This window comes from Pleurodeles waltl, chromosome 6 (assembly GCF_031143425.1).
Source record: "Pleurodeles waltl isolate 20211129_DDA chromosome 6, aPleWal1.hap1.20221129, whole genome shotgun sequence".
NCBI lineage: Eukaryota > Metazoa > Chordata > Amphibia > Caudata > Salamandridae > Pleurodeles > Pleurodeles waltl.
This window is the reverse complement of record NC_090445.1, coordinates 700,827,846-700,853,435: the sequence shown is the minus strand read 5'-3', so window position 1 is coordinate 700,853,435 and position 25,590 is coordinate 700,827,846. Positions and strand designations below refer to the sequence as shown.

Genomic DNA, 25,590 nt, shown 5'->3' with positions numbered 1-25,590 from the left:
ATCTTGAAGAAAAAAATAAAGGAAGCTGACGTTTTTGGGATTTCTCCCAACCTTGGGTGGGGACCCAGAAGATGATCTAGACAGAGAGAGCATGTTGTGCTGAAGGTTTTGGTGGAGGTCCCATCATCCTAGGACCACCACAGGCAGATTAATGAGTGACAGTATAATTCCAGAGAAAGGCCCTGCAATGCATTATGGGACAAGCTTCCTGAGTGCACTGAATATTATAGTAGCAGCTCTCCCACTTTGCCAGGGAGAGCTGTGGTTTGCCCCGCTTTGCTTTTATGAGGGGGATGCCCAGTGATGGTCACAGTTGGAGGGAAACAAGGGGAGCTCTATCCTGGCTGCCTTCGCCAGCTCCTCTGCTGAAAACATGACCGTTACAAGAGCCGGCAGTCATTGGGTTGTGTCTGACCACTTTTGCGGGCAGGAGTGCTTGAAGGTGGCCGCCTTCTGCTTCCCCCAGACATGGCCATGGCAAGCGGGGAGTGCAGGTCATGGGGGGTGGGGCGGTGGTGGCCCTCATCCCATCCTTCAGGAATGCCATGGGGCTGGGAATGGGGTCCTGGCCCCTAGAACAGAGATTCACCTGGGGAATGAGGTCCCAGACTAAATAGGCAAGTGGGGAGGTGGTCCCACACATGACCTTTCCCCAATTTTCAGACTATAGCTTCCTTACACTGTCCCTAGGCCTGGAGAATTTTACCAGTCCTGCAGCAGAGTCTCACGCGCTTCTTAGGAAAATTAGGTCAAAGGTCACTAAACTTTAGAATGCCATAACTCCGGACCCATCAGGCTGATTTGGACGATCCTTGTCTTATTGTACTCCTGGTGGTGAGCTCTATCCAGTTGCATTAATCCTCCTCACCCTCAAAGCACTTTACGCCTTCAAAAGTTTTTCCCCCTGGCTCCCTGCATCAGTTCTCCTTTGTGGCTTTGTTGGTGGGTGTAGAAACATCCAGGGCTTCCTCCACCTGGTCCTCAGGGGGGGTTAGGGGCCAGCTTCACTGACCCTTAGGAAGACACACTCATCCTAGGGTAAACTGGACAGATTCCTGGGTCCTAGGTTGGGGTTCGGGTTCCTCCTTCCAGTGCTCCATGGCAGTCCCAGGATCCAGCAATGAAGCAGGTAAGAGAGAGTATTCCTCTGTGCAAGAGTTATAAAGGTGAGAGAGGGTTGTAGAAGACAGGCACCCCTAACCAATCCTGAGGTGCCATATCCCTCTCCACCCCTCTCCCAACCGTCCTGCATGGTATGTTGGGACAATTCAAAATGGTGTCATCAAGGAGCCACTGGTCACATTAGATCCTCTACCCTTCGCTGACATCACTGCCAGAGACGTGTACACTAGTACATCACAGGTGACCAGCACTCTAGTACATCAAAGGGGGCTTGGGAAGGCCCATCCCGGGAGAAGTGCGACAGATATGCGATTGATACAGAGCATTCTACCAACCCCTTTCCTCCTCAGGAGCAAGGAGAAGTCTGGCTAATTGCTCCATTTGTGTGGGAGCAGTCTTTGTTCCTGCTGCTGAAGAGATTTTAATTACTGGACACAGCAGGGTGATAAGAGGCCTGGACTCTGATCCTGAGCTAAGCCTGGGGAATATGAAAACTCTGAATACCCCACAAGATGTACAGTTAGTATTTTGGAAGTGGCAACTATGATTTTCTTGCACAGGTTATACTTTAGTTCAATACGTCAATGGTCTCTCCAGGCCCAGGCTCTAAGGCAGTTCGCTCCCTAGGTGTATAAGAGAGTGGCACTATAGGTAAAACAGTAAAGCACACTGACTTCTCCCCAATAGTGTACACTTCGCTACTGAGGCCTTTTACAGGTGAATAGCTATACCTACAGTGTCCCCATTGCTCCAAGCTACCTGTGCACTGTCACAGGGCTGCACCCAACAGTCATCTCCCGCATGCAGCCCACATATGAGTGCCCATGCGTGAGCACACATGTTCATCTGTGCCCAGCCAACTGCCCCTTACCCTTGTTGTGTCGCAGTGGCCTTACCTTAAAAGGCGGGCATTGGAGGTAAACATGTGCAGTCCATTTAATGTGTGATTACCGTGGGTGAGACACCGGTAATGAAGCTCACCCACAGTAAAAAGTACAAAAAACGGGTGATCAAAAAGGCAAACAAATCTGGTCGTACTGCTGAGGCAGAACCTGTTGCAACAGCAGCCGTCACTCCTTACCAAAGTTGATCATCACCTTCAGCCCCAAGATTGGGTTGAACATTTTCAAGGTCTGTATTTGGAAATTGGCAAGTTGCCAAATGCTAATGACATGTTAAGACCCTTAGACATTACCCTGAAGAACTCCCCTGATGCCCTTGCTTCGATAGTTCTTGGGCAGGCCCCTGGATCAAATTCCGTAGTCGGAGACCTGTATGCTTCGTAATATCTTATATGGAGCCCATATCTCAACCTGCTTATGAGTTTCATTTTGACGGGTGGTGAGCTACATAAACCCTAGGCACAATGCATTGATTATCCCCATCCACAAGAAAGGCAGTCATGATGACCCTTGAAATTATAGGCTGATTAGTTTAATTGACTGCTTACAGAAGCTTTTCTGTCACCAATTTTTGGGGAAATTTATTGAGTGGGTTAATCATAATAAGATTATATTAGATTTCCAAACAGTCTTTCGTTCGAAAACCAGCACAATCGACCAGATATTTCACTATACTTTTTTCACTGGAAAGCAGTAATATTAGGAAAGTTCCCGTTGTATGTGGCATTTGTTGACCTTAAAGTAATGTTTGAATGAATTCCTTTGTCACAAGCTCTGAGGAGTTCTGGTGACCAGGAGAGTCCCTGGCAATATGTTATCAATCTCAATAAGTCCACAGGAGACAAATTATGGCCGAGTAAGAACTAATAGGACTAGTCACCAAGTAGGAGATGACTAGTCCTATTAGATTAGGGGAGGGAGTTTGCCAGAGATGTATTTTGGCCCTACCTCTCATCCCTTTATAGATCAATGATGTTGTGAAATATCTAGACTTCCCTGGCAATGACTCCCCGACAACAAGAGCCTTATGCTTACCAGTGCTATTGTGTGAAGATGATAGACTCCTCATCTCTAAAAATCCTGCAGGGCTGCAAGCTTTTACTGACCATTTTTTTTTTTACTTTGATCAGAAAGGGGGATGGAGTTGAATGCTAAAAAACAAAGAGCCATGGAAGGAAAAGTTGCGCAGCGCGGTGCTGCACCAAAATTTGCAGCACCGCGCTGCGTCAAGTTAGAAATGCAGAGATGCGCTACATTTAGGTGAATATGGCGCACCCCTGCTTGTGTCCCTTCCTGCACTATCATAAACACTAATCGAGCTTTGGCAATTCTGTGTGTGCTGCACAATGTAGCACACACAAAAGTGCCAAAGCGTCATTTTCAAATGATTGTTTATGTGCAGGAAGGGACACTTTCCCGCACATAAACAATCATTTCTGGCAGTTTGCTCATTCTATGCAGCACGCATAGAAAAAGCAAAAAATTAGGAGGAATAAAAGTATTCCTCCTCATTGCGCCCTGCTAACGTCACCCCTGGGGTGGTGTTAGATTTTGGAGCTGCCTCAGGTTTACGAAATCTCGTAAAACGGAGGCAGCGTTGAAATTGCATGCCCCTTCCATGCACAGTGCTGCGTGCAAAAGGGGCCGTATTTACAAGGTGGTGTTAAGCCACAAAAAGTGGCTGAATCACAACTTGTTAATAGGGTGCAGTGCTTAGCGCCACAGGAGCATCACAAAAAGTGATGCTCCTGTGGCGCTAGGGGCCTGTAAATACGGCCCAAAATATATGTCCTTTAACTCCTATAATTCTATGAAGGTGTGCATTAAAGCACAACATGAAATACTTGAGCAAGCAACAGATTTTGACTATTTAGGAGTGAATGATAAGGGAAGGCTGGAGCAGAGGGGGTCTTTTTATATCAGGATAAACTTTAGCCCTCCTGGGATCAGTCTCAGTGGAGGAAGGAGATGCCCCACAACCTATTTTGAACGGTTGATTGGGAGAGCATTGCCCATTACCATAGGAAAGTTGTGCCCTGAGCTCTGTCCAGGCGGCAGAAGGGTTCTGCCACATTGGAGTTTACTCAGAATTGTGCACTGCATGATAGTTTTCAGTCAGGCAACTAGAATGTGTTGTAAAAGTGGTAAAGACTGCCCATGGAACCTTTTTTACACATTGGTCAGGGAGTAACTCCTCCAACTGGCAAGGAAATTAGCACTTTAACCCCAGCTTCTCAAAACACTTTCTGGATCTATGGCAGACCAGAAGATTTGACCTGCTGTCCATGAACTTTCTGGAGACCTGAATGGCTGGCCCTGTACCCACGCGTAACCAATGATTAGAAGTGGACTATAAGGGTGAGATTGTTGACCTCCTTTGTGGAAAAATTATTGAGCTGCAGAAAACTTGTCACAGAAGCCATGTTAAGAGCCCTTACGGTGCACCCTTCCTCCCTATGAGCTAAAAAATATCTTTTTACTCAATCATTGGTTTGGAGGAAAATCTTATCAGGAAAATCAAAGAGAGTGTTTAGGCCAAGATCATAACAATTGTTCTTAACATATGCCACCCATGGGATAGCTTTCCAATTGTCCAACTTTAGGCAATCTGCTAAGACTAAACGGGAAAAAGCAGCCTTTAGTGTGCCTCAAATTTTAATTCATAATAACAGGGGGGCCGTGCTCATGAGGTCCTCGATATAGTCTACTTCTAATTCTAAGTGGAGAACCAAGCTAGCTGTGCTTTGGAGTAATGTCAGCAAACAGCATAAAAATGTGTTCTCAGCAACTTGTAGTCACCCTGAAGGAGAACAGCCCTGCACGCCAGCACCATGGACCCCAAGAGAGAGGAATTGGCTTCTTTACAACTGCATCAATTCCCTAATGGGTTTGCAACCAAGCTGATTTTCAAATCTAAATAGGGCATCTGATACTACCCCCAATTTAAGTGCTCTTTGGGCAATCATTCTCTTCCCTGACCCACGTACATCAAACAGAATGCTCAAATAGCTAAAGAAAGGCACCCTCATTACGTGGGTTCTCCCTATCTGAAAAACCTTTGATTTTGTAGTTTTGGGACCACGGGTCAATAAGAATGATTTTTTAAAAAATATCCTTGAGCTTTAAATTAGACATGAAATCATAAAATCCGTTCAACAGATTTTGTGTGCCATTAACTGTTAGTGCCAAAAGAACTGTTTCATTTGCACAGAGGAGGACCGGGACTGCTTGTAGACCAAGATGTGTAATGTCCAAACTATATGGCTCTAGATAAGTATCGAAGGAGTTGAGCACAATAAGAATACAAAATATGCAAGAATGTAACCTTGTCTCACACCTCTGGCTAACCTGATTGAGTTTGTACATTCCCCAGAGAGTGTGTAACGCACCTTTGTAGTTGTATCTGTATGTAGTCTTTGCACCAAATCCAGCACTGTGTGTTCAATACCAGTCTGGTCCATATGGTCCAAAAAAATTGCCTAGTCCACTATATCAAAAGCACAGGAGAGGTCCATAAATGCCATATGGAGGGCACCTCTCCTGGCTTTGATGTACGTGCCCCATATAAGAGTTAGATTTAGAGCTAGGTTTACTGTTCCTAGACTAGATCTGAAGCCATATTGTAACAGCCTCTGCCCAGGTTTCCAGTTTATCTAGAATCACCTGACCAAGAATCTTTACAGTGGAATCTAATAGGGAGATTGAACGATAACACATGGGAGAACTCCGATCTCCTTTTTTAAAAATTGGGATAATGATGGCCGCTTTCTATGAGTCCCTCAAATTGCCTTTAATGGCCGCCCTTAGGACATTGGTCAATAGAGGGGCCCAGAAAACAATATTATGTGTATACAAATAAATTGGTATCCCATGTCAAAGGTACCCTATTTGAAGAAAACTTCATCAGATGCAACATCAGTCTTGCTCTGTTGAAGAATTTGCAGCTCCAAAAAACAGACTATGGTGGAAATCTTCACTGAGAGAACGCATGAAAAGTATCCACTAAACAAGAGCACTTCAGAAAAATTTGAATTTTCCTGCTTGGAGTTCCTACCAAAACCAATTGCAATACAACTTTTTGAGAACTTGGTTGGATACAGACTTCAACCTATCCCACTCGAGGATTTTGACTACAATTAAAAAGACTAAGGGCAAAATTCATAAAGGACATCTGCACTTATGGCAGAGGCCCTGCAGTAGTGACAGGAAAACCACACTTATGGTGGGACCTTCATACAGCTTTTACTCCTTGAGGACATCCGGCAAAAGTACAGGCACCCATCACAACTGTGGGGTCTCAGCTACGAGCACAGAGGCCCTTTGTGAATCAGCCACAAAGGAAGAATGTATAAAATCTAACTGGGAAAGGCCCCCCTTAGCGTAGCCCTCTTTCCATCATGATTGCCCATAAATTACGCTGAGGTACTAGTCAACCATGAAAAATGTTCTGCCTTAAAACTTTTTAAAAAATCATATCCCAGTTCCCCTCATTGGATTTTAGTGGTTTTGGTGTATGCTTGCTAATCAAATGTTTTTTATTTTTTAGAACTTGAGTGTGGGAGTTGTGTTTTGACTTTTGACTGTTTTCCTGATATTTATCTCTCTTGTGTGCCATAGCTACCAATGTTTGGTCCCAGGTTTAACTTGTTGAAACAGTCTGTTTGACTTGATAGGCTGTGGGGACTTATTCATTGGGTAGGACTCACATTCTCCCCAAATAAAAAATCATTTTTTTTTACAATCTGCATATACTACCTGGCACTGCTTATTGAACAAAAAAGCACAATAACCCACCATATAAATTATTAAGATATAATTATTTTTTACAGTTTTACTGCCAGAAACTCTACCCAGGTGCTCACCTGGCATCAATCCACTCTGAAGACGAGAATGACTTCCTCACAGAAATCACTTTCAAGAACAATAGTAATTACCCTGTCGTCTGGGTTGGTGGCAGTGACTGCTACAAGGTAAAACATTCTTTTTTGTCTTAAAAAGTCAAGTAGTCATTAGATATTTTGCTGGTACAAAGATACACTTGGAGTTGCATGCATAAGCAAGATTCATTTGAAGTGCTCAAGATTGTGGATATCAGTATAGAATAATCAAACATTATACAGATGTACAATCTGGGAATTCAGGTAGATACAGTAGCTAAACATTAATTACTGTAACACCTCTTACTAAAAGGCATATTATAGTCAAAACATGATTGAGAATATAGTACCCTGGACAGGATAGGAATGAAGTTTTTATTTTGAAGCTCAATTGAACTTTTGTTTATCTTATATCATACCTGACTGAATACACTCTAAGGAAGTCAGCCTTGAGGTGGAGAAGTAGTGGGAGAGTGTCTCAGAGAAAAGTATATAGTAAAAATATATTCTGCCAACAAAATGTTTGCATCTCCCCAATTAAGATATCATCAAGATGAAAACGTGCATACAATAAGAATATCTGTGAATAAGACTCAATTTTGAGAGTCTCTGTCACAGTTGTTTCATTACAAATGAGTAGATGGTCTACTGAGCACATGTGAAGCACTTAGGGGAATATTTATACTCTGTTTGCGCCGGATTTGTGTCGTTTTTTTTTACGCAAAGCTAACTCCATATTTATACTTTGGCGTTAGACCCGTCTAGCGCCAAAGATCTTGGAGTTAGCGTCATTTTTTAGCGTGGACACCTACCTTGCGTTAATTATATGCAAGGTAGGCGTTCCCTTCTAAAAAATGACTCTAAGGCATGTGCGCCTTATTTAAACTCCCGTGCAAAAATGACGCACGGGAGTGGGCGGGCCTTAAAAAATGACGTCCAGCCGCTTTTGCGTCATTTTTTAACGCCTGGTCAGGGCAGGCGTTAAGGGACCTGTGGGCTCGGAAGGAGCCCAGAGGTGCCCTCCCATGCCCCAGGGACATCCCCTGCAACCCTTGCCCACCCCAGGAGGACGCCCAAGGATGGAGGGACCCATCCCAGGGAAGTTAAGGTAAGTTCAGGTAAGTATTATTTTTCTTATTTTTTTTGTGGCATGGGGGGCCTGATTTGTGCCCCCCTACATGCCACTATGCCCAATGACCATGCCCAGGGGACAGAAGTCCCCTGGGCATGGCCATTGGGCAAGGGGGCATGACTCCTGTCTTTGCTAAGACAGGAGTCATTTCAATGGGGGTTGGGCGTAAAAAAGAATGGCACAAATCGGGTTGATGCCAAAATTTTGCCTCAGGCCTGACTTGCCCCATTTTTTGACGGCCCAGCTTCATTTTCCCCTACGCCGACGCTGCCTGGTGTGAGTCATTTTTTTTGACGCACACCAGTCCGCAGCGCCGGCTAACGTCATCCAATAAATAAGGCGCCCGCATGGCGCTTTGGAATGGCGTTAGCCGGCGTTAAAATTTTTGACGCACAACTGCGTTGGCGCAGTTGTGCGTCAAAAAGTATAAATATGGGCCTTAGTGTGATATCTCCGTGATATGTAGGGGACCTAGTTAAGTAAAATTATAAAAACAACAGTGGTCCCTAGGGGAGAGTAGGGAGTATCATATATAATGAAATTAAAACAACATTTTAATATTTTAATTTATAGTAAGCCAGTAATAAGTAAAACTGCAACAACAAGTATACAGTGGGGTGTATGCAAGCATGAAGTGGCATAAGTGAGGAAGTAAAGAGAGTATTAAGGCAAAAGTGTGATACATGTTATTCAAACTTAAACTATGTTCAAAGACTACCAAAGCCACTGGCGCATGAAGACCGCCAGTGCTGGCGATCTTCCTCCCACCATATAATGGGTACTGTCGGATTTCTGCCACACTTTCGGCAGAATTCTGACAGTAGTCGTGCTAGTGGGCAGAGGCTATCTGGTGGTTCTAGCTCCTGCCCTGCCCCACTCCACCTGCAGTACACCACCCGCCTTATTATCGACCATAATATGTCCTGGCAGTGTCCTGCTGGTAGGGCGCTTCCGGTAGTGGAAGCGCCCCTTCCTGTTTCTTGCCGGATGACTTCTGCCAGGAACAGGTAAGGTGATTGTCCGACAGAGGAGGACGTGGGAGGTTGGAGGGTGTTATGTGTATGAGTGTGTGGTGTCTGCGTGTGTGCATGAATGTGTACATGCATGGTTGTATACGTTATGTGAATGTTGAAGTGAGTGCATGTATACATGTAATTGTATATGAAGGTGTGTATGCAAGTGTTGAGGTATATGCATGTTTGTCTGCATGTTAGTATGTGTGTTTGAATGCTTGTAGGAATGTTGTTGTAAATGCATGTATGGATGCATGCTTGAATGGATGTATGAATGTTGTGAATGTGTGTATGGATGCATGTTTGAATATGTGTATGAATGATGTTGTGAATGCATGTATGGATGTGTGTGAGTGAATGCATGTATGTAAGTGTAGGCATGTGGGTGTCCATGTGTATGTATGCGGGGAGGGGAGCACTGTGGCTGAAGTGGTTGGGGGTGGGGGAAGGGGAGTACTGTGGCTGAAGGGGAGGTGGGGGTTGAGTGCTTGCTGGGGGAGTGGGAGGGTGGGGGAGGGAGAGTCTAGTGCTTGCTAGGGGGTGGGGGAGTCATCTACTTGTGACAGGGAAGAAATTCCCTATCATCGGTAGCCTTTCCACCATGGTTTTCATAGTGCTGCTACTGCTGCGGAAACCAAGGTGGAAAGCTGGTTCCTAATACGAAAGGCGGTCTTCTGTGGACCGCCGGGTCAGATATGATCATCTCCGGCCCGGTGGCTTTGACCGCCATGGCGGTATGAGTGGGGATGTGGCGAGTTGGCGGATGGCAACCTGCCACATGCATGTGGTTTTCTGCACCCCCAGTCTGTTGGTGGTGGGACTGCCACATTTACCCTGCCGGTCAAAAGACCGCCAGTGTCAAAATGACTACCTACGTGTATCACATTTCCATTAGCAAAGATAAACCCCATAAAATCCAACATATTTCAGTATAGGCTGTGTCTGTATATTCACAATAATGGTTCAATCATTTAAAATGGAAGAATCATCATCAGGACCCGCTTCATGTCAGCCTAAGTAATTGTCAATCCATCAGAAGTATGTCTGCCAATGAGTAATTCAAGAAAGTGGAGGGTTACCCAAGTATAACCTTATCAGAGGTCCGAGGGTCCAAAAAAGCATAGCTTCAAAGGAAGGCTGAAAACAATGTCAGGGCTGCAGGGCGCAGGATCCACCCTGCCAATTCTTAGAGGTCTCTGATATTTCTGCAGAGATACCACTGTTCAGCAAAGCTCCAACATGTGCCTTTGTGGTGACTTGAAATAGGCAAAATTTCCAACAGTATGCACAAAGGCGAAGCTGCCTGATGCAGAGGTAAAAACAATCTAAAGATGAGGTAACCAGAATATTACTCTTTGGAACTTGAATATCATCTTACCTAAAAAACACTGCTACATTACGGCAATCTCTCAAGGCAAGAGAAGGAATGGCAGGCTTCCTCTATAGTTTCACTTGAGAAAATTCGATAACAGTCTTATTTAATGTTTTTGGAGAAGCATGGAGTTTTGAGACACAGCAGTGTCATACAGTTTGTTGACCTCTGGAAATTACCAGCTTGCTTGACAGATATTATTTTGAAAGTTCAGGGAGCTTTAACTAGTAGCCATGTTAGTAGTCATAACTTACTTGTTGCATGTGGATTTCTTTTAGTATCAGATATGAATCTTCCTGCTGCATGAATACACTTTCTGAAAGTGAGTTGATCCGATTAGTAGAATCCTGTGAGGAGGAGCTCCCACAGACAAAGTGGAAATGACAAGACATGGCATGGCTTGAAATCCTTCTTCAGAAAGAAGAGTATTATGGTCCTGAGTAGCTTCAAATAGTGACAAGCAACATTTCCAAAAATTTGAATTCATTGCATAGCCTACAGTTCTGCATAATTATTTGGCATTTGTAATGTTTTCATCACCCATTTGTGCTGCTTGAAGATGTATTGAAACATATACCAGACATGGTTTCTTTAGAGTCTATAGTGGGAATCTCTGCTTTTAGATGTTTCAATTTACTTTGTCTATGTGCCAACTAAAGTTGTAATTAGCTGAGACATTGATTAAGGAGTTGAGCAGACCTCATGGAGTCTATACAATAATATGGACATGTATATGAAGAATATAATGCTAAAAAGAAATCTTTTGGTTCCTAATATATTTTAAAAGGATGGATACCACAGTCTATTTCTGACAGGATAGAAAGGATTCTCTGTATTTATCATGTTGGCATCATCAATAGGAATTGTTCTATGCTTTTCCTTGATTCTAGCATGCCACACAGGCTGTTGCCAAGCCTACATGGATGAGTAGGAAACCATCTCCCTACATCATTATCCACTACTTTTAGCACAGATGATTCAATGCTATGACCACCAATAACACTGAAATTGAGTATGTTCAATAAGTGATTCTTTTTATCTGTTGTTTTAGTAGCCCAGCTACACACTAGGAGTTTTGCACAAAAAAAAAGGGGGAAAGGGATGTGGAGGAACATTAACTTTTCTTTTTTGGTGAAGACTGCTTCCGAGGTATCTATTTTCAGAATAGCTGTAGGTATAATTGATAGGGATCAATTTAATTATGCTTAGCCAGTGTGACAACGAGATGGTGCATAGAAATTAGGCATTATAAACAAGACTTTAAGGGGTAATTGGCCAGAGTTGTCATTTTGCCTGGCAAAGGATAGTTGACAAGAAAGAAGGTAGAATGAATGTTGGCATATTGGACATAGCCCAACAGTAATCAGTAGTGATGGGTGTCACTATTTTACTATAAGATCTTGATTTTTGATGACCTAAAAAAGCTGTTATGTTGGTTCATTACATTAAGTACATTTTCAGCTATATTAAGTGGTGTGCATAAATTGTATATTTGAGTTCAGATTACTTAAATCCCATTCGATAGAGCTGCTACGTTTCTTTCCTGTTTTACATAAAGGGGCTTTTATCTTGTTCAAAGTACATAATAATAATCACCTATATTGGTCTACTAAAAGAGTTGTTCTATCAGGCTATGATTTACCTTTAAGGAGGAGCTATATTTCGAAGGGAATATACTAAAATAGAGATGTGTAGAAGGGTTAGGTTTGGTTCAGTGTTCAAAATAGAAGAGTGTTAGGTCTGGCCCTTTATGCAGGGTCATCCCCAAACCGTATCCTTCCTCCTCCAATGTCCACTGAATATATTTTTGATGGCTTTAGGACTCTGCAATTTACCACTGCTACAACTACTAAAGTGCTTGTGCTCTCTTCTTAAAAGATGGTAACTTTGGCTTATCATAAATTAACATATTTGATTTGCTTATGTCTCTAGTAAAGTGCACTACATGTGCCCAGGGCCTATAAATTAAATGCTATTTGTGGGTCTGAAGCACTAATTCCACCACCCACTTAAGTAGCCCTTTAACCATGTCTCAGGCCTGAGGAGGCTATAAGTGCGGTTTACACTGCTTTGCCGACCAGACCCAAACCTTCCCTTTTTATGCATATAAGTCACCCCTAAGTTAGGCCCTAGACTACCCACGGGGCAGGGTGCAATGTACTTAAAAAGCAGGGCTTGTACTTTTCAATTTTATATGTCCTGGTGGTGAAAATTTCCAAAGTTATTTTTCATTATTGCTAGGCCTAACTTTCTGATTGGATAATATTGAAATTAACTTATTACATTTTATAAGTGTAACTCACAATCTGGAAGAGATACATTTTTTGATGATGTTAGTTTTTAAATTGCAATTCTGTACATGCCACTTTCAGAAAGTGAGCATTTCCTTACTTTAGCCATTTGATGCCTAATGCCTGTCTCTGATCACTTGTCTGGGGTTGGTGACAGGTTGGCTTTATGTATTTCTCCTGGACAGCTAAACACAATGGGAGCTTAGATGTGACTTGACGAGCCATGATGGGCCATCTTGACATGGAGGGAGGGAGGTGGTGGCTACAGCCTCAAAGGTACACCTGAATACACTGTGTTCTGTCACCAAAGGCCTGTATACCCACCCCCCCTCTGGGGTGTGTCTGGAGTGAGGGCGGGAAGGGCAGGACCTCTGTGCACTTCAAAGGCCCACCTTTGAACTTGTCCCCACTTTAAAGGCCTAACTGGGTGTAAGTACTTGACTTCTGACACCATCAACTCAGTACACTTCTGAACCTGTTGATATCCTGCCAGGAAGAAGGACTGTTGTGCTGATGCAAGGACTGCCACTCTGCTGGACTGTTACTCTGCTGGATTCCTGAATTGCTGTGCTGACTTGCTGCCTGCTGCTATCTTGGCTGGGAGTGAGAAGGACTGGACATGCACCTCTCTATCTTAGAACCCAGAGTGACTCCAAGGTCCAGCTGACTGGTCTCCTAATTTGAAGTCTCAAGGACATAAAAGACTTCCACCAGCCTACTTCTGCACCTGGACTCTGCCAGTTATGAGTCTGCCCTACCAAGTGGTGCCACTCCAGTCCTGGACTCTTGGAAGTGGGCTTAATGTGCATGCTGCAGCAGAGCTGATGCATTCTCTGGCAACCCAACCCATTGTCATTGCTGCATGGATCGGAAGCGGAATATGTTGCCTCCCACTGCATGGGGGAAATCAGTGAATCTCCTCCATTGTGTAGATGGACACCAGCGCATTGTTTCAGTTGCACCCGGCGTCTTTGTTGTCGAAGCAACCAATATTAAGGTACTTTTGTTCAGTGGGCCTCACTGGGTTCCTGTATCTAGCCTGCACTCTATGGCGGTTGGTCCTGAAATTTTGACCTTGTCCCAACCTGCCCTGACCAGATATCCCCAGTTGACCCTTCTTGCTTCTAAGTGCTATTTTACAGTTTATTCTTTAAACATTCACATCTCAAGTTCTACTTACTTAATTTTCTTCCTTTTAGTCTTGTTTATTTATTAAAGTTTGCTCTATTTTTCTAACATGGCCTGAAATCTCTTTGTGTGCTCTCTTCACCTTTTTACTATTTGAAGTGTTGCACAAATACTTTACACACTGCCACTAAGTTAAGCCTGGCTGCTCTGTGGCAATCTACCAGAGGGTGAGCAAAGGTTATTTTAGGGTTTGTTTGACACTTACCCTGACTAAGGTTATGGTTGCTGTTTGACTAAGGGTTACACCCCACTCAACCAATAACCCAATTTCTAACAAGGGGTATTTAAGTGTAAAATAGTTTTGATCTGACCAGTCAATGACAATGGAGTTATCAGCTAAAAGTGTTGAGTACTGCTAAGATTAAGAGTTTAATTTAGAGTTTGACAAAGGGGTTACTTCATCACAACTGTGATGGATATTCCGTCAGTCCAAATGTAAACCCCACTATGTCCTAACGGATTTGTATTTCAGCAAACAGGATATCCATTGCCATTGTGGCGAAGAAACCCCTCTGTCAAACTCTAAATCAGGCCCTAAATGTCAAGTGCCATCTTTATATGTGCTGGGCATTGGCTGCATTGGAGCATGTTATGTCCCAGAAGAAGGCCATAAGTGCGAGGACCTTAGGAAGTCATTCCATTATATAATTAGATCACAAATTACGATACATTTATTTGATGTTAGCATTTGATAAATGTTATGCCCTATTATATGCTCTATTAATGGACATACAAACTAGATCTTCACAAGGTGGGTAATAAATTAGTTTATTTGTATGTATGTATGATGATATATAAATGTCTTTTTTAAGACATTGGAAGGTAGAATATTGATAGGTTTATATAGGCCTGAAGTGTATCAAGTTTCTATGCTTGGTAGCTGCTTCTTGCCGGTAATGCCATCCTGGTCAAGTGTGGTAAAAGGTTACAGTGTTGGAAGGATGATATCTGTCAGGAGTTGTGGAGCAGAAGAGAACCATGCCTCTACCAGGAGAAACAAATACGTTTTTTTGTCTAGGAGCTTAGCTGAAATGGTTGCAATGCTTGCCACCCAGGATGCACTTTTTAAAGAATGAAATTCATCAACAGTTAGCAGTCAATGAGAGACTGCCCAGGTTCCTGTTGGGTATACATTTACTGAAACTTGTCATTACATTCTTTGTAATGTTATTTGTTCTATGGAGGTTTTTTCTCACTTCATTTTACAACCAACAACACTTTGAATTGAGACAGAATCAGGCTGGGAAGAATGTTTATTCTAAATGCAAATCATTAAAGAGAGTGGAGGCAAAATGTAGCTTTATACCTGACCATTAAACTATACATCTTCTATAATTTTGAATTCTGATGTGTATCCCAGAGTCCTTCTCCCGAATTGCTAAAACAAGTATTTTTTGTGATTTTTGCAATTGTTGGTTGCTGCCTTGTAGTTTGTCTACACCTCTGTGTCTAAGGTAAAAATGGCAAGTGTTGATAGCAACATCTATTTGCAATTATTTATTGCTTGATGTACAATGTTGTTTTTTCAGGTTTTTGGTAGCATTTGAAATAATCCAGAAGGGAAGATAACTTCATGATTTCATGAGTGTTGCATCTAGTGCCATATAGCCTGACCTGGAGCATTGGTATTTGTGTGTTATAGAATCCATGTGCTTAATTTGAGCCTGTGGTTGCCCGTGTGTCCCACTGGCTCTCATTTGTGGGTACATTCACATATTATGTTTCATGGGCTATTGACCAAGAGCAAGACAGAGAAAAACACAGAAACAGCAAAGGAGTAAGAGAAAGGCATAAAAAAATAGCACAAAAGAAACAAGTGGGAACCAGAAAAGTGAGAAAAAGGGGCAGCAGTGTCTGGTGGAATTTTAGATCATTACTTTGTTTAAGTTTGAGAGTTTGTTGCTTCCTCATAAAGATTGTGGGTTTATGGGGTAACATATGATGGGTTCCTTAGGCACTTCAGCACTGCAGCACATCCAGGTAATACTGAAACAGGCCAACAATTAATTAATTCATTCACAATAAATAAGAATCACTTTTTGTTTGCTAACCTCAAGATAGGAGATATGTTCACAATTTACATGTAACATCACATTTGCCATGAATATTCTGTATTAGGAATCTATTTGTTCACTCTGTGTAGAATCTGTCATAGAACACCAGGGAATCGACTAACAAGCCTTTGCTGCTGTAGGAGCCACATGTCTTATTCAGCTTGCCAGGCTTTTCTCACAAGCTGCAGAAGGTATCTGCAAACCTAAAACAAATATGTCTGGAGTACATTCAATACTTTCTTTTTTTAATTTATATTTTTATTTGGAGAAAACTTAGCCATTCTATTTGTGAATGCAACAGATCAGTCTCCTTCAGTGAGTAGCTCATGAGCTACTGGCAGCTCTCAGTGAACCCAATTAGAAGCTTTTTCTTGGTTAAATTAATATAATGCACTAACATTGAAAAGCATATATTTTAAACTATATGCCTGAATTGTCAGAATTATTAGGTTGATATTTGAAGAAAATGGTTGAATTTTCAAAATATATTTAACGCTGATATTTGAGTAATAAATTCACAGTGTTGGGGAGACTATTACTGATAATATTAATTTGATGCTGAGTACACTACATTTAACTATTACCCATGTAAAGGCATCCCGCTTTGACAAAGCATTTTTTCACTTTACTTCTGGCAACTATGCCTAATGCAGGGAAGTGATTACTGTTAGTAATCATTCATATGGTGACCACTAATGTAATCTTGACTGATGTGGTTACCACTGCTTCACTAATATTAGTAGCTAAGGAGGATTTTCATTTAACACAAGTAACTCGTGTTGGAATGTGGATTATTGGTAAGGGCAGGTATGTACCTACACTTAGAAACAGGCCACTAACCCCCACTTAGTTCCAGTTAAGTCTCAATAAATTAAACCCAGCTCAATCCTTGGTAGCTTGGCAACAAGTGACAAGGCTTAACGTAGGAGACAAGTGTATAAAGCATTTAAAAATCACAAAAGAGTAAATAAGTGAAACACAAAACACAATACAAATCCAATATGAATTTATAAAACTAAAGTACATATTTTTGTCTTAAACATTAGACCAAAACAATTAAAATCAGATAAGGGGACCAAGAGATATGATTTTTTTAAGAATTCATATTTTCTAGCGCAAAGAATCTAAAAGTGCCAATCTGGTGATCTGGTCGAACTAGACTAGTGCAAAGTAGAACTTTGAGGCTGACTGCGATGGCGCCCTGCTCGGCTACAGCACGCAGAAGGCCATGGTCAAAACTTTACCTTCGGACTTAGGCCCTCATTACAACCCTGGCATTCGGTGGTAAAGCGGGGGTAAAACCGCCAACATGCCAGCGGTAAAAAAAAATTGAATTATGACCATGGCGGAAACCGCCAACATAGACAGCCACTTTAACACTCCGACCGCCACGGCTTTATTAACAAACAGCATGGCGGTCACCGCCAACAGACAGGCGAAGGACAATGTACCGCCCACAGTATTATGACAGACCAATCCGACACCTTTTCCGCAGCGGATTCAACGCAAACAAAAATACGCCGGAAATAGGGAAAACACTCACCTCTACATACCCCACGAGGAACCAGGACGCCATGGAGCTTGAACTCCTTGCGATTGTCTTCCTGCTCCTCTACCAGGAGCACAACCGACGGCGGCGACGACCACGGTGAGTACAGCATATACAACACGGGGGGAGGGAAAAGAGAGTGACACACACACGCAACACCCCTACCCCCACCCTCACCTACAACAACAAACACACCAATACATGCTGAAACATTACATTTACACCCCCGACCCTCCCTGGAAGAACGCAAGGACAAAAGGAAATGATTGTAACAATTGTAATCAATAAACATCCATTAGTCAAAAATGTATATACACTATAAACAAATATGTACACCAAGAATTCAAGTCCAGGTACTGCACCTATATAGTCCGTGGACCACTGGGCCCAAAATGCATGGGTGAGGCCCACACAAGATACCCAAACGAAACGGAGAGAACACTGCAGGGGCATCAGATCAAAATAAAACAGGCACCTCAGGGGGAAGGAAAGGAGGGGCACCTCAGCCGGATGAGTGCACGATGCCAGCTCCACGAGGGGGCTCCATGCCCATTGATGTATCCTGGGGAGTGAAAAGCCACAGTCTCTCAAGTCTCTCCAGTGGTTGGGTTGCCCACTGCTTTATCTCTCAAGTGGATGCCTTTCTCCACTGGTTCTGAAGGGGGCTTTGTGCCCAGAGTGCTTCATCCTGCCAAGGACTGAGGTAGTGGATGCCTTTCTCCACTGGTTCTGGAGGGGGCTTTGTGCCCAGAGTGCTTCATCCTGCCAAGGACTGAGGTAGTGGATGCCTTTCTCCACTGGTTCTAGAGGGGGCTTTGTGCCCAGAGTCCTTCATCCTGCCAAGGACTGAGGTAGTGGATGTGATACTCCACTGAAGGTGGGGCAACATGGAAGCTGCCCAGGTCCCTGGAACTGACCACCAGCCACGTACGGATGACCACTGGGGATGGCAGCCATGTCTGCGGTGGTGCCACTGGTTCAGGTTGTCGCGGGGCCACTGGCGGCGGTGTCATTAGCGGCGGTGCTTGCGGCGGTCATTGTTGCGGCAGTGCTTGCGGTGGTCATTGTGGAGGCGGTGCTGGTGGTGGCTTCACTGACTGCGTTGCTGATGGCTGGCTCACTGACTGCCGTGCTGGTGGCTGGCTCACTGACCGCGGTTCTGGCGGCGGTGCCAGTAATGGGGGTGCTGGTGGCGGGCTCACTGACCGCAGAGCTGGCGGCGGTGTCAGTAGCGGCGGTGCTGGTGGCGGGCTCACTGACTGCAGTGCTGCTGAAGGGCTCAGTATCTGGGCTCCTGGCGGAGGTGTCCTTGGCGGCGGTGTCCTTGGCGGCGGTGCATGTGGCAGTGCCGGTTGCGGTCTTGTCCGCCGTGCAGGTTGGTCGGCGACATTGACTTGCCTTCTGCTTCAGGCCCTTCGCCACCTTGGATGCTAGCGCAGCTGTCTTGCCACTCCCCACACTTGTCTTGGCTGAACCGCCCTTGGTGGCAGGTGTTTTGGCCTTCTCCCTCCGGGATGTGGGCAACTTTTTTCTGTTTTGGAGGTGGAGGAATGTCCTTGGCCTCTCCTTGGGACACTGGCAGCCTTGGCTCACTCCAAAAACCGGGTATTGCTGGCACCACTGTGCCCGGTGATGTGGTGGCTGAGGTGCTGGGTTGGGACCTGGAAAGGCGGGCCCTAGGGGACGGACGGGGGGGGGGTGGAGGTGTATGGAAGAGGTCAACATTTAAGTTAAGAGGAAAAGTTTTTTTGACACACTGGGATGGGTAGATGGAGGGGGTTTGGGAGTGGAGGAAGAGGTAGTGGTTGTAGGAGGTGTTCGTTTTCTGACTTTGGGTGAAGGTGCATGGGCTGGAGGCTGTCGTGAGGTGGATGGCTGTTGGGTGGGTGTGTGACTGCGTTTGTGTAGTTTGGGAGGAGGGCTCACAGACACACTGGTAGAGGACACAGGGGATGTGTGAATGGTAGTGGGGGTGGTGAGTGCAAGTGAGAGGTGTGTGGTGATAGTCGTGCTGGTGATGGAGGTAGTGGCTGAAGATGCAGTGCATGCAGGTGTGAGTGGAGACGTGACAGGTAGGGAGGAGGGAGACGTGGAGGAGGGGGACAAAGTGGAGGCAGTGGATATTGGTATGTGTGCATGGGTATGATGTGTGTGTGAGTGCTTGTGGGATATGTGGTGCTTATGTTTGCCAGAGCCACCCTTGTATGTTGAGGTGTGTGCATGCTGGTCTGATGGTGTGCTTGGGATAGGCTGAGGTACTGGGGATTGGGTCTGGGTGGAGGAAGTTGGAGGTGGGAGGCTGGACACAGAGACAATGGCTGCCATCAGTGCAGAGGCCAGAGCCTGAAATGCTCTCTGTTGGGCTCTACACCCTGGATGGCATTCAGAATGGTAGACTGCCCAAAAGTGAGGGATCTCAGGAGGTCAATAGCCTCCTCACTGAGGGCAGCAGGGCTGACTGAGTCAGGGTCTGAGGTGCCTGGGGCGAGGAGATGCCCACCCTCCTGGGTGAACGGCCACGGGACAGATGCTGAGGGGCTGCTGGGAGGGCGGTGCTGGTAGGGGGGGTGGCGGCTGTACCTGTAGATGCGGGGGGCACAGAGGGTCCCGCCACCGCAAGGGAGCACCCATCAGAGGAAGAGTCTGTGTCGCTGGTCTCAGCTCCTGTCCCCACCATGGAGCTCCCCTCGCCCTCCGTCCCACTGGTGAATTCAGACTCCGTTGGGGCCATGTGGGATGCAGCTCCCTCCTGCTCCGGTGGCACAGCTCCTCCGCCTGATGATGCTAATGCACACAAGAACAGGGAGACCACAAAAAGGGGGGGAAGAAAGAAGAAAGACATGTTCAGTGCATACAATAGCGCTACCGTCAGCGGACACTAACGACACAGCAGCCCTCTGCACTACGCCATGCACTTGGAGTTCCCTAATTAATCACAGGGACATGGGGTACATGGCCTATGCCCGATTGCTGCACACATGGAAGTCACAGGACCCTAACTAGGTGTAGATGGCTCTTACCACTGGTGGGGATGGGGTGCCTTTTAGCCTGCCTCACAAAGGGTCCTTGCCTACAAAACTCGCCCTAGCCTAAGGGAACCCACTGCCCACCTCCCCCACCCAGACACCTCCAATTTGCGCAGACTCAGCTGAATGAGAGTGCACTCACCCCCTTGTGGCTACTGTGATTCCCTCAAGCGCCCATCCAACTCCAGATAAGCCACCGCCAGGATCCGGAACATCAGGGGTCATGGTGCGACAGGCACCCCTCCCACGTTGGGAGGCCATCCCCAGCTGGGCCTCCGCCGTCATCTTGCTCCAGCGGCGAAGGTCCTCCCATCTTTTACGGCAGTGGGTGCTCTGTCTGTGGTGGACCCCCAGGGTCCGGACGTCCTTGGCGATGGCACGCCAAATATCCTTCTTATGGTGGGCGCTGACCTTAGAGGAATAGTACAGGGGAAAATGTAAAACTTTTACCGTCCGGACCGTCAAAGTCATTTTCCCACGTTCCCACCCTTGCCCTGACGCACATACACTCACAATCCGATCATGCAGGCCTCATCTCCCCCGTATCTTCCATCCACACCTTTCCAAACAGGCATTGCCCATACAGCATGCTCACAATGTACTCACCTGTTTGTCTGGAGGACCGTAGAGTAGCGTGTACAGGGGGAGGACCCCATCCACTAGTTTATCCAACTCCTCCGATGTGAAGTCGGGGGCCCTTTCCCCAGACACATGAGCCATCGTCGCTTCAAGACTGAGGTCACAGCAGCACTTGCAGTGTAGGTCCTCTCCTGTCAATGATCAGGTGTCAAGTGAGAGAACAGAGAGAAAATGGCTGTCACGTCCGCGGCAGTGCGTATCGTCACAGTCGGCGTACCTCGCCATTGGCTCCTGGGACCCATAGGGCCCAATGTTAACCAATGCAGGATTGTGCTGCTGTCTTTGACGCCTACCGAGACGGTGCAGAACGCCTGCGCCGTTACCTCATATCCCCTTGTCCCACATTACAGGTCAGGCAGCCACCATTTCAGGTGGCCAGATGGCATTATTTTTTAATGCGTCACACATATATAGGCCTTGCATATACACAGAGACAGGCCCATAGTGTATTGACAAATGTGTGCAATACAATTGTTTTTTTCCTACCTCAGTGTTGGCTGACTCTGTGCTCCCTGTTCTCATACATATGGCTCGTCCTCTGGGGCAGGTGAGGAGATGGCGGCATCCTCCGGTGTGCAGACCGCTGGTGGACCTGTTGACAATGGAAGAGCGACATGTAATAGTCACCTACAGACTAGATCGTGCCACATTCCAGGAACTGTGTGCCCAGTTGGAGCCAGGCCTGATGGCAGCTATCCGCCATCCCACATGAATCCCCCCTCTAGTGCAGGTCCTGTCAGTTCTCCATTTCCTGGCAAGTGGGTCTTTTCAAACAACAGTGGCCATTGCATCAGGGATGTCCCAGCCTATGTTCTCCAACGTGTTGTCCAGAGTGTTGTCTGCCCTGCTGAAACACATGCACAGCTACATCGTGTTCCCTCTGGTGAAGGATTTGCCTATAGTGAAATGTGACTTCTATGCCCTGGGACATATCCCCAACATCATAGGTGCCCTTGATGGGACACATGTAGCCTTGGTACCCACTCCTGCAGTAGTGAACAGGTGTACAGAAATAGGAAGAGCTTTTATTCTATGAATGTGCAGATGGTGTGTTTGGCTGACCAGAACATCTCCCATGTGAACGCCAAGTTTCCTGGCTCAGTGCATAACGCTTACATTCTGAGGAATAGCAGCATCCCTTATGTGATTGCGCAACTCCAGAGGCACCGTTTGTGGCTATTAGGTGAGGACAAGGACCCTATATCGTGTGAATAGTTGTCTGGGTCTGGGGTTGTCCCTAAGGGTTAGTGTGTGTCTAACAGTTGTCCCTCGACATTTGCAGGTGACTCTGGGTACCCCAACCTGTCATGGCTACTGACCCCAGTGAGAAATCCCAGGACAAGGGCAGAGGAACGCTACAATGAGGCACATGGGCGGAGTAGGAGGATTATTGAAAGAACCTTCGGCCTCCTGAAGGCCAGGTTCGGGTACTACCATATGACAGGTGGTTCCCTATGCTACTCACCAAAGAAGGTGTGCCAGATCATTGTGGCCTGCTGTTTGCTGCACAACTTGGTGTTGCGATGACAGGTGCCTTTTCTGCAGCAGGATGGTCCAGAAGGAGGTCTTGTGGCAGCTGTGGAGCCTGTGGACAGTGAAGAAGAGGAGGCAGAAGAAGAGGACATAGACAACAGAAACTCTGTGATCCAGCAATACTTCCAGTGACACACAGGTAAGAAGACATCACTGCCTCCTACATCTGATAAAATTGTTAGACCTATCATCTGTCTGTCACTTTCACCCAGTGTATGGACCCTGATTTGTCACTTTGCCTTTCCATTTCACAGATGTGGGTCCCACTGTGTGACCTCTGCTATGTTACCTCATGGACTAGAGCTGTGTTACATAGGTATGTAGACATTAGAATGGACATTGGGTATTTCCTCAGTTATTGCAAATCCACAATTTCAATAGTGAAAGCACAGACTGACTCCAGATTGGTTTGTCATTCAAGGGTGTTTATTTAAGTGCTAAATAGTGGAGGGGGTTGTAAAATGGGCAGGGGTGATGGTGGAGGAATGTCCATGGCAGAGTCCAGTCTATTTGTCTCACAGGTGCATTGTCCAAAGGGGCATAGGAAGTGGAGCTAGGGCAGTTTAAGGATGGACAGGGTGACGAAGTGGGACAGAAGGATGACATTCAGGGTGGTCTAATTTCTTGGTGGGGGTCTTGGCATTGTTCTCTGTCTTTGTCCTGGATCTCAGGGACCGCTTGCGGGGTGGTTCTCCATCTGCAGGGGGTGGGGTCCTGGTGTCATGGTCCTGTGGCGGTGCCTCCTGTCCACTAACACCGGCGGAGGTGGTGGGCAGTTCATCATCCAGGCTAGTGTCAGGGGCCCCTTGTTGTGCCACAATGTCCCTCCTAGTGTTCACAAGGTCCTTCAGCACCCCTACAATGGTGCCCAGTGTGGTGTTGATGGACTTGAGTTCCTCCCTGAACCACAAATACTGTTCCTCCCGCAGCCGCTGGGTCTCCTGAAACCTGCCCAGTACCGTTGTCATTGTCTCTTGGGAATGATGGTACGCTCCCATGATGTTGGAGAGGGCCTCGTGGAGAGTGGGTTCCCTGGTCCTGCCCTCCCCCTGTCGCACAGCAGACCTCCCAGTTCCCCAGTTTTCATGGGCCTCTGCCCCCTGAACCGTGTGCCCACTGCCACTGCTCCCAGGTCCCTGCTGTTCTTGGGGAGGTGGGTTTGCCTGGGGTCCCTGTAGTGGTGGACACACTGCTGCTTGACGTGTCCTGGGGACAGAGGTATGGGATTGCTGGGTCGGTGCTGCACTGGTGTTTCCTGAGGGGGGAGGCTCTGTGGTGGCCTGTGACTGTGTCAGGGGAACCGACTGTCCCAAGGTCCCAGATGGGCTGGGCTGGTCATCTAGATCCAGTTGGACAGAGCTGCTGTCATCACTGTGGGCCTCTTCTGTGGGGGGAGTGGACATGTCTGGAACCTCCTGTCTGGTGACGTTGGGTAGGGGTCCTGCAGGGGTGTAAAGGCATGATTATTGCATCTGTATGTGCCATGGTGTGCAATGTGTGGGTGACTCTGTACCCCAGTGCTTATATTCTTGTGTAGGACCTTGTGTCATAATTGTTTTGGGGTCTGTGTGGGTATCTGTAGTGGACATGCATTGGTGATGGGTGTCCATGCTCTGTTGTTGCATGCAGGGCTTGGTGTTGAGATGTGTGGTTTGTGATAGTGGGACATATGTGAGGAGTTGGAGTGATGGGGTTCGGGTGAGGATGGGGGTATGTGATAGCATGCAGGTAGGTTTGACTTACCAGAGTCCATTCCTCCAGCTACTCCTGCGAGGCCCTCAGGATGCGGTATAGCCAAGACCTGCTCCTCCCATGTTGTTGGTTGTCGGGGAGGAGGTGGGGGTCCGCCGCCAGTCCTCTGAACCATAATATGGTTTCTTGAGACCACGGAACGCACCTTCCCCCATAGGTCATTCCACCTCTTGCTGATTTCATCCAGTGTTCTTGGGTGCTGTCCCACTGCGTTGACCCTGTCCACGATTTTGCGCCATAGCTCCATCTTCCTAGCTATGGAGGTGTGCTGCACCTGTGATCCGAATAGCTGTGGCTCTACCCGGATGATTTCCTCCACCATGACCCTGAGCTCCTCCTCAGAAAACCTGGGGTGTCTTTGCGGTGCCATGGGGTGGTATGGGTGATGTGTGAGGTGGTGTGTGTTGTGATGTGTGGGGTGATGATTAGGGGTGTGTGTTGTTTTGTGGGTGGATGTGTATGAGTGATGGTGTTGTGTGCCTCTGTATGCTGGTGTGATCTTTGCTTTTCTGTCTCTCTGCTTCTTCCAAATTTTTCATTGTAAGGGTGTGTGGGTGTGTGTTTTATATTGTATTGGGTGTGTGGTAGTGGTGTCTGTATGTGCATCAGGTGTGTGTATTTCGATTTGTCCAATGTGGTAGTGTTCTGTGTGTATTTTGAGCGTGGCGGTGTGTACCGCCAATGGAATACCGCGGTTGAAAGACCGCCCCGTGGATTCGTGGGTCACGATAGTGTGAGCGTATTCCTTTTGGCGTGACAGTGGAGGTTTTGTTTTGTTATCGCCAGTTTATCACTGACCTTTGGTGTGGGGGACTTGTGTGGGGGCCTAGATTTTGGCGGATTCAGAGCTGTGGGTCGTAATAGCTGTGGCGGAATTCCGCAGCCGCGGCGGTGTGTTGGCGGTCTTCTGCACGGTGGTAAGCGGGATTTACCGCCAATGTTGTAATGAGGGCCTTAGTCTTTTTATTGAAGATTTTCTTCAGCAGAATTAAGTCACCAATCTCGGATACGCATTGCAAGAGGCTTCAGTGAAGAATTCTACCTTCAGATTTAGACAATTTTTCAAGATGGAAATCTTCATCTGGGCCAGAATTGAATCTTGATCCGATGTCCCTGGATTCCTCCTCGGATACGCTGTGT

General features: G+C 46.2%; 1 protein-coding gene across 1 annotated transcript in view; it reads left to right on the top strand.

Moving 5' to 3' along the window:
• The window catches only part of LOC138302025 (lectin-like), a 157,034-nt gene that overhangs the window by 35,533 nt on the left and 95,911 nt on the right, over positions 1-25,590 (top strand). The window contains exon 3 of the mRNA XM_069242442.1: positions 6,854-6,994. Within this exon, the coding sequence (XP_069098543.1) occupies positions 6,854-6,994 (141 nt within the window). The remainder of the gene's footprint in view (positions 1-6,853; positions 6,995-25,590) is intronic.